The sequence below is a fragment of the Neodiprion lecontei genome, chromosome 2 (assembly GCF_021901455.1).
Source record: "Neodiprion lecontei isolate iyNeoLeco1 chromosome 2, iyNeoLeco1.1, whole genome shotgun sequence".
Taxonomy (NCBI): domain Eukaryota; kingdom Metazoa; phylum Arthropoda; class Insecta; order Hymenoptera; family Diprionidae; genus Neodiprion; species Neodiprion lecontei.
Window position 1 is genome coordinate 40,623,103 of NC_060261.1, and position 10,021 is coordinate 40,633,123.

General features: G+C 40.1%; 1 protein-coding gene across 1 annotated transcript; it reads right to left on the reverse strand.

Moving 5' to 3' along the window:
* Window positions 1-210: 210 nt before the first annotated feature.
* LOC107225390 lies at window positions 211-9,711 on the reverse strand. Its single transcript, XM_015665842.2, has 11 exons — window positions 9,556-9,711; window positions 8,018-8,274; window positions 7,244-7,410; window positions 6,940-7,158; window positions 6,423-6,848; window positions 5,966-6,269; window positions 2,974-3,186; window positions 1,804-1,970; window positions 1,500-1,718; window positions 987-1,412; window positions 211-833 (listed from the first exon to the last, which is right to left on the reverse strand). Exons 2-11 carry the CDS (start codon window positions 8,205-8,207, stop codon window positions 531-533), a joined length of 2,634 nt encoding a protein of 877 aa, XP_015521328.2. The 5' UTR covers window positions 8,208-8,274; window positions 9,556-9,711; the 3' UTR covers window positions 211-530.
* Between the last annotated feature and the right edge of the window lie 310 nt (window positions 9,712-10,021).

Here is a 10,021-nt window from a genome sequence, read left to right on the forward strand (position 1 = left end):
TCATACTCTTAGAAAACTTGTCTTCGTAACAGTGATAAATAAGCTCGGTTCGGAGAAAACACGAAGAAAGAAATGGGTGCGTTGGATCATGAGCAGGATTAGAGGTGAAATATTTTTCTCCGGCAACGATCGCGTGAGCGCTTCGCTTCGTCTGTTCCCACAGCCGTCTCAGCGTGGCACATACAATCAACCAGCTGTCCGTTTTGCGAATATGAGGCATATTATCGGGCAATGTTTCCCGTAAGAAACACATCGCTTTATTTTACCGATGTCACCGTGGTGGAAAACTGTCGCTTTCATCAAGTCCCAACATGTAGGGATTTTTGAAAGTGGTTTGTCGAGATACCAACTCAGAGACGTATTTTGTAACCTTAACTCAGCTCCATTGCATGCAGAGTAAACAATGAACATTTGCATCTTCCTCGGAAGAGAACGGAGACCAATTTGTTTGTAGTGATTAATCGTTACTTAAAATAGTGATACGCGAGAGATGAAACCCACATCAACCGTACGACCCAGTTGAGCCGTTCTTACAGAGAAATCGCTGAAGAACTGACAGTAACAATTTTGAGTTCAAAATAGAGTTTGTCTTCAATGCTAGTGGAAATGGTGTGTGGCTCAGGCTCACAGATTGTGCCATTGACAAGATCAGCCACGGTTGCAACCAGAATCCTGAAATTGACTTCTTCGAAGTTCATGGTACCCAGAAGGAATTTTTGCAGTTGATTGGTCATTAGCCAGAACTGTTCGTACTCAAAGCTGTTCTCAATCCCATTTAAAATCTTGGCGGTACTGCTGAATAGTATGGCATCGTCTTCTTCGATTATTGTACTCTGCATAAATGTAAATGGGGGAATACTGTTACACTGATATACTAATGGTCGTTGCATGATACGGAAAATCATGGTCATGGGATCTGATGTGGTTTGATTTTGAACAATGTAGATCAGAATGGATTGATGACTTGGTCATGCAAGTGTGCTCACCACGTATTCTGATTCCCAGGGATATTGTAAATTCCAGCAGGCCGTGACTGGCGGCGTGCCGAATAAACCCACTACGACTCCGGAGTCGGAAGCAGCTCTGGCAAGTAGCTGACTATGGAATGTAAAGTTAGATCTGTAATATGTTATCGTGTTTCCAGCTGTATTGGAGTTGTGCAAGTCGTCGAGTGAAGCGGCATATGACTTCTTTGAAGCCAAGGGTCTGACCAAGAGGTAATCTTGCTCAAGAAAGCCAGGTGGCAATATCACGACATTGGAAGCACCGAGTTCGAGAGTTATGTTCTCGCCACCTATGGAGAAGAGTGTTGATGCTGGATCTGGAGCGTAAACATCGTCGTCCTCCAGCCGCCATATGGCCGAACCGTTCCAAATAACAAGACCATATCCTATCGGGTCCCCGATATACACCTGCGGGGGGAATGATATTTCACCAGTTTTAACTCCATACGCTTACAGATTTGATCTCCGAGTAACACCGCCTTGTAATTTACTAACCCAAGTAGTATTGCACGAGTCTCCGGAGGTCTCCACGGCTTGTATCGCAAGTCGTCCTTTACTTATGTTCACAGAACTGTGCGCTACTTCATCAGGAATGATGATCTGCTCCAGGACCTCGTCGGTTTCCGGATTGAATGCGATTATCTTGGCAGGGCATACCGCAACGTCTCCTATTTTCCCAGAATCGACGGTCCACAGCCTATTGCACTTGTCCATCTGCAAAGTGGATATCAAGACTGAGAATGACGTGACGATAATCGGTAAGCATCAGTCTGGACTAGAGACATTTGCTTCCACTCACAATAAGCCTGGCAGCAGAGACAATACCGCTGCAATCCGTCGACGTGTGCCAATCCCAACTGGGGTAGGGCGCGAGCAATGGACCCCCGTCGCCAGTCTGATTCGAGATCGTTGACAAACTCGCGGGGTTATTGAAGTGTTTTGGGGTTGTTACCAGAATTCGATTCCCTAGGAGATAGCCAATCAGTTATTGCGTCACTTCATAAGTAATAGTATATTGTGTATCAAGGCTGAAAAAGAGGCGCTTTTGAGGAGTGTGAAGTTAGCCGCACAAACGAAGCAAGGGCAGCCTTCACAAGAGTTATATCGCATTCCGCCCGTGGTGCACACAATACTTTTTGTATGACTCGTTTTGAAAACGCGTCATTTCATGCATATGAAGCAGGCGCGTCTCAGGCCAATTCGGAAGCGGGCGGACAAGTTTTTTCCGCCTGGCTCTGGCGAAAAAAAAGTATCTTTCCGCTTTATTTCTATTCACCTGAATCGACTTTGTACATGAACAATTTGCACACGATTCTATTCGGCATATCATTATTCGAAACGACGTTATTCGGTTCGTTGTCACAACTTTTGTCCCCGCGGGTACTTTTCGAAACGGGTGATATTTGATGCAGCGTTATTCTACTATGGCATGATTTCACGCAGATTTTATTTCTAATGTTTTGTAGGACATGAATTTCGCTTTTATTTATGAAAAATATACAGTAATTTGACGTTATCTGTGCCATAGTAGACGGCTTCAAAAAAAGGCGTGAGTTCGATTTTTGCATCGGATTCACAATGTATTCGAGGGAATCAAATACTGTGGTCCAAAATTGAAAGAACTTTGATGAGTTTGCTTTGCAGGACGTTAGGAATAGAACCTACGTGCAATCATGACCTGGAAAAACAACACTGTACCGAATGTTACGCGGTCCAAACACTACCCGTGTGGAATAGATCCTTACCGCATAACGATGTGCAGAATGATACTATACCCGTGTAGAATAGTACCAGTAGTAATATCCTGTGTAGAAAAACAAAATCGTAAGCAATTTTATCAAGTGTAAAGTAGCTTCAGGCGAAACGTAATGAGGTGAATCGGTCTTTATCCCGTTTACTTATAAAGTGGCAGAAAAATAACAGTAATGAGATCGAGTATATCAGATGAACCAATTATTCTATTGAATACCTGAGATTCTCTGGAAATCAAGTGTACAAATTTTCGTGTGGTTGTACACGCCGCTCTCGATCGCCTCCTGCTTTTGCGTATCATTCTCCCAGACGTAGTCGACATACTTCCATTGGTACAGAGTTTCAAGTTTAGCGGTCAAAGTCCAACCAACAAACGTCAATAGAACCATTAGTATGAGATTCATTTTGTATGCGGCTGTTATTGCTATAGCTTATGTTTGAATTTCTGTTACACAGCCACGAACAGCGCAACTGAAACACATGATTTTGAACTAGTCTGTCGATTTCTGTCAATTTAATTTTCACAGGTCCGACAAGCTCATAAAAGATTATGTTATGCTTAGATGAACAATAACTGCCATCCATGCAGTAATAACTCTTCAATTTCTGTTGAAAATTATTTGCAATATAGGCAATTATTAGAAACGCGGATTGTCTACCCGCAGATCCATTTTATCTTAGCTAAGGCTAAACTTACGTAATGATACATGATTGGATTTTTGAGACGCAATCATGATTTCCACCGGATAGTTCATTACACAGGCGAGAATTCACCTGAAATAATTTGCGATCCCTAACCTCCTAGCCTTTTTCCGCAAATCATATATACGTTCCTTGCCTTACATCTCATCTTCCCGGTAACTTCGTTTCCCTAAGAACCCTCTCTTTATATTAGTACGGCTATGATTAATTTGTACCCTGGCAGAACTTCGAACCAGCTAATTTTTCTTGGGTATCATATCGGTAAGTCTTGTAAGAATGGTACATGTTGCATCAACGTGATTATTCAAATAAACTTCAGTTGATTTTTTTTTTTTTTATATCTTGACTATTATACTACCTATGTATCTGCTTCTACTTAATTCTTTCTCTTTGGCTATAAAATGTTCTCATAAGCTAGAGAGCAATAACTCAGAACGCTGGAAACATTGCGCAGAAAGCAATACTATTCGATCAACAGGAGCAAAAAATTCTTTTCATTTTACTTGGAATCTTTGACAAGGACTGTGACTCGAGCACTGAGCATTCTGGAGTTAACTTCATTGAAGCTTTGAGTGACGGTGAATATTTTTAAGAAAAGATTTATCGATACCGAAAGTCCGCTTTGACCAAATCTCAGCCGTACAGGCCAAAATATTGGCAGTATCTGAAATGGATGCGGAATTAAAGTGTCATGTTGGAGACCGGATATCTTAATTCCAAAAAATAGGCCAAATCAGGTTCATCGTACAATCATAATTATACAATATTCTGTAGGATTTTTATTATCGCTTCGTTTTGAAATTACTGAATGTGCTCTGCGTCGAGTGATTATATTTATTAACATGGTAAATTTTTTCTGCGTAAGTTGTACATTGGGTTAAAGAAGTCTCGTTAAAATTACAATCCATTTCGTTACAAGATGCATTTTTACCAGCTTTGATTATTGCCTCGCGACGGGAAATTGATGATCAGGTCGAAGATTCATTTCTCATGTTTATTCAAACGATACAGCTAGTTATGAAACTTACGTGAAAAATCTGTTCGAGTCAAACTCAATTGGTGAAATCCAACCAAGACTTCTGTGAAATCGTTCAATGTTTTTCTCCAGACCGTTGATTTTCAACTACAACTAATTCTCATTTTGCCACTTATTTATGCGTATAATCCCGTCGCCACAGTCGTAAATGATTGTTGTCGACTATTAAAATTTCACTCGTTGCGACTTTAGTGTAGAAACGAATCATGTCAAAGCAGATCCAGATAATCTGGTTATATTATTTTTTCTAAACTCACGAATAGCGTGATATTTTTGCAAGACGTGTTCGAATAATTCGTGACCTGTACATCCAAACTGCACTTTTATCTTGTAACTATAAAGTTCTCGCAGCTCAGAAACATTCTTGATAAATGCAGAGCAACACTCAAGAGCATTAAAGATAATAACGCAAACAACAAAAGTTTTGAACTGGGACGAAAATTCATATTATTTTCGTTACATATCATTGACTGCTAAAAATTATTTGGATATCACATAAACACTAACTAAGATACGTGTAAAAATAGGTATAATATCGCCCAAAGTATCTGAACATAATTCGAACATTGAGTAATATTTGCAGTCCTTGACGAGAACGTTGACCGAAGCACTAAAGATTCTCAAGTTGCTTTCATTAAAATCTCAAATGCCAGTATATATTTTTTGAAAGTTGTTCGTTGAGATACCAACGTCCTGTCTGACCAAATCACAGACGTGTTTTGTAACCTTTAATCTACTTGCCAACTGCAATGTACGGTTGTCACAAGCCAGTAACACCTGAACAAACGGATGAGATTAATCCTCGAAATTCGAAATATCTGGATGCCTTTATTTGGGAGTAAAAACTTCGTTTCAGAAGCTCTATTTGGTCCACAATTTAAATGTTCGTGATGAAAGTTTTTTTTCCAATACGTGGTTCGCAAGTTCGATTTTCGAAGCCCACGGAGCGTGCGTAAAGAGCCCTACTTCCGAAGAGTGCGGTAAAACGATGTTGGCCCTTGCCCGAAACTAGAATGCTCGATTTTACAGACTAGGGCTTTCTTTGACGGACGCGTACTTCCGAATAACTAAATCTTACGTATTGATCGTAAGTTACCTAACCCTAATTTTACGCGCTGTCAGTAGCACGTTGTTCTCCTCAATCCAAACTTCCCTCGATTTGATGATCCAGTGATTAGCTTACCTTGAATCATCATGAACCGTGCTAATGTCGAAAATAGACAACAGAAACGTACCACGTTATGGTAATAACTTACATATGTCCGCTCAATTATAGCAGACTGAGTAAGGTGTTTCGGTATTCAGAGTAAAGTTTTTGTACGCAGCCTTGTTTCGTAAAAGGTGAACAAATAAAATATGCATCTTACTCGGGTGAGGACAAGGTCCATTTTATTTTTGAAGAATACTTCTTGCTTGAAATAGTGGTACATGACGCATAAGACCCAGACAAGCTGTATCACTTGAACAAGTTACTCCAGAGAAATCGCTGAAGAATCGATGGTATCAGTTTCAAATTCTAAGTAAAGTTTGTCTGTAATGCTAGAGGAAACGTTGTGCGTCTTAGGCTCACATACTGTGCCATTAACAAGTTTAGCCACCCTTGCACCTAGAATCCTGAAATTGATATCTTCGAAGTCCATGATGCCCAGTATCAATTTTTGCAGTCGATTCGTGAGTACCCAGTATTGTTCGTACTCAAGTCCCACCTGAGATCCATTGATGATCTTGGCAGCACTGGCGAATTGTAGGGCGTCGTCATCTTCGAGTAATGTACCCTACATCAGTTCAAAACAATTAATAATTTCACACTGATATACTAGTGGACGTTGCACGTTACGGAAATAGATTTTCTCAGGATCTGATGTGCTTTGATTTCGAACCATTCAGATTTGAATGAACCGATAACCGTGTCATGCAAACGTACTTACCACATATTCTGATGCCAAGGGGTATTGTAAATTCCAGCAGGAAACGACCAACCGGGTTGTGCCTGCGCCAATTAAGACTCCAGACTTGGAATAAACTCGGGCAAGTACCTGACTAGGGAATGTAAAGTTGGTTATGTAGTAAGTTATCGTGTTTCCAGCTGTATTGGAGTTGTGAAAGTCGTCAAGCGTGGCAGCATATCCCTTCTTTGAAGCCAAGGGTGCGAAAAGAAGGTACCCTTGCTCAATGAAACCTGTAGGTGTTATCTCGACGTTGAAAATACCGAGTTCAAGAGTCACATTCTCCTTGGCCACCGAGAAGTCTGTTGCTGTTGGATCTGGAGCGTAAACATTATCGTTTTCCAACCGCCATATGGTTGAACCGTTCCAAATAACAAGACCATATCCTTCTGGGTCCCCGATGTAGAGCTGAAGGGAGAATGGAATTTTGCCGGTTCGAACTTTGTACGCTTACAGATTTTACTTACAAGCAATTGCGCCTGACTTGTAATTTACGAACCCAAGTTTCGTTGCATGAGTCTCCAGAAGTCTCCACGGCTTGTATCTCGAGTCGTCCGTTACTTGTATTTACAGAATTATGCGTTAATTCGTCCGGAATTATGACATGTTCAAGGACTTCGTCGGTTTCCGCGTCAAACGCGATTATCTTGGCAGGGCATGCCGACACGTTTCCTATTTTCCCAGAGTCAACGATCCACAGCCTATTGCAGTTGTCCAACTGCAAAGTAGATACCAAGACTGAGAATTCCATGGCGAAAATCGACAACCGTGAGTCTGGACTGGGGACGATTCTTTCTACTCACGTAAACTCTGTTAACGCTGGTAATGCCGGTGCAATCCGTTGACGTATGCCAATCCCAATTGGGGTAAGGTTCGAGCAATGGACCCCCGTCTCCAGTCTGATTTGAGATCGTTGACAAACTCGCGGGGTTATTGAATAATCTTGGTGTTGTTACCAAAACTCGCTCCCCTAGCAGATGATCAATCGGTTAGTGCGTCATTTTAATAAGAAAAGGTATCTTTTCGCCTCATTCCGATTCGCGTCAAACCGTTTTGCACGCGTACCGATTCCATACAATCATATTCGACTAAGGTATTATTCATCGCGACGCTCGCCAATGTTTTTTACATGGGTGGCATTCAACAGGAGTGATTTTTGATGCGACGTTATTTAATTAGGACATGATTGCACGCAGATTTCACTTCCAATGTTCTTTAGGACATGCCTTTCACTGTAATTCATCAAAATTGTAAAATAATTTGACGGTATTATATAATTAGGCAGTCAGACGAACTTGACCTGCAGGACATTGGAAATGTCACGTTCTGGTAGAATAACGCCGTATCGGATAATTCCTGTGTAGGATAAATCCTTATCGAATAACACCGTGCAGAATAGTATCAATAATATGCGATGTAGAAGAACAAAATCGTCTCCAATTTGCTCATGTGAGAAGTGAATTTTGACGAATCAAAATGAGGTGAATCAGGCTTCATCACATTTCCTTATAAAGCGGAAAAAAATAACAGCAACGACAATTAATAGATCAGGGGAACGCGATGACTGTACTTCATACCTGAGATCTTCGCGAAATCAAATGGAATAATTTTTGTGTAATTGTACTTTTCGTTTTTGATCGCCTCCTGCTTTTGCGTATCATTCTCCCAGACGTAATCTATATATTTCCATTCGTAGAAAGTTTTAAGCTCAACGGCCGACGACCAACCAGCGTACGCCAACATCAGAACCGTTATTATAAGATTCATTTTCTGTGCAGCTGTTATTACTACAGCTTCCGTTTAAATTTCTGTTCCTTAACCAGAATCAGGGCAACTGAAAAACATGATTTCGAAGTGACCAGTTGATTTCTACAGACTTAATTTGTACAGTCCTGGAAAACTTGTGGAACATTATTCTATGCTTACGTCTATGATAGCTAATATACGTACACCTATAACCAATCGAATCATGTTGAAGACTCTATGCAATATATGAATTTCATAAAATTTCAGGTTGTGTACCAGCGCTTCCGGTTTGTTCTAATATCTGCTCACCCGGCAATACTGCTCTTATTCATTTACACAGTTGACGACTATCCGTGAACAACTAACATTCCTACTTCCAGACTGATTCCGCTTTCATGTGTGCTCGGCTGAGGCTAATCTAACGTGATGGCCCCCGCGAAACTCCAAACGAGCACATATTTCTTCATCGTATCATTGAGTCTTGGAACAATGGTACGAGTGGCATTCGTGTGATTAATCAAATACACTTGAGTGAATACGAGAGTGATAAATGAATATTTGTCAAATTTTTTTTTTTTTTACCTTGATAATTATACACCACCTATGTGTCTACTTCTGATGAATTCTTACACTCACGTTTCACTTGTGAGTGTTGGCTATAAAATGTTTTCATGAGTTTCACAGCAACAATTCAAAGCGTTAAAAAGAATGAGCAGAAAGTAAAAATATCTAACAAGAGCAGAAATCATTGTTATCTACTAGTGGATTTTTTTACGCAAATTCCGATTGTTACTGGTAATCGGTTGAACATAGTATCAAATATATAAGGTAACAGGTAAAAGATCCTTCAAAATCCACGAACATAATTCAAACGAGCTATTTCCAGAATCAGGGCAGCTGACATTTGAAATTCCTGACAAGTACTGTGATGGAAGCGCTGAGAAGAGTTAATTTTATAAAACTTTTGAGTGGCAGTGAAAATTTTTTAGAAGCGATTCTTCGAGACCCAAAAGTTCCCTTTGATAAGGTTTCACAAGATAATTGGCAGTATCCAATTAATACGGAATCAAAGTGTCATACTGAAGATCGGGGTTTCGAATTTCAAGGAATAGGCAGAATGAGATTCACGGTACAGTGGAAATTATACAATATTCTGTAGGACTCCTATTATATCATCAAATTGCTGAAACTACTGTTTGTCAAGTAATTATATTTATTCGTATAGTAAACCAGAGATGAACACTCAATTCCGCGTACGTTGTGCATTGGGTAAAAAAGTCTCGTTAATATTATAATTAGTTTTCTGATTTCAGATCGAAAATTCATCGCTTATGTACATTCGAATGATACTATTTGTTATGTAACTTACGTGAAAAACGTTGTTCGAGTCAAATTCAACTGGTGAAATCTAACCAAGTTTTCTTCTGTGAAATCGTTCAATGTTTGTGCTAGGCTGTAGGCTGAAGATTTTCTGCTACGGATGATTCTCTCTTCGCCATTTATACAATTCTTTCTCCATAGTAGAAATATTAAAACTCTATTTATTGCAAATTTAGCGCAGACAATCATTGTGGTGAGTTTACCTCTTTTTATTCCGAAATCACGAGTAGCGTCGTATCTCAATATGCGACCGATTTTTATGATTGAAGAATTTTACAACCCTAAGTCCACGTAATTCTAGAATTGTATTACAGCGATATGTTTTTTCCCGAACTCACGCCTAGCGTGTTATTTTCGCACGGCATATTCGAATAATTCGTTACCTGTACATTCGAACTGCATATTTATCTCACCCGGACGTGGAAATCATGCGATCGACGCGTGTCAAAAGTGTC

Coding starts and splice junctions, on each gene's coding strand:
- LOC107225390 (XM_015665842.2), bottom strand. CDS start 8,207: ATGAATCTTATAATAACGGTTCTGATGTTGGCGTACGCTGGTTGGTCG. Junction 7,411..8,017: donor TGATTTCGCGAAGATCTCAG/GTATGAAGTACA, acceptor ATCATCTGCTAG/GGGAGCGAGTTTTGGTAACA. Junction 1,719..1,803: donor TCTCTGCTGCCAGGCTTATT/GTGAGTGGAAGC, acceptor TCCACTTTGCAG/ATGGACAAGTGCAATAGGCT.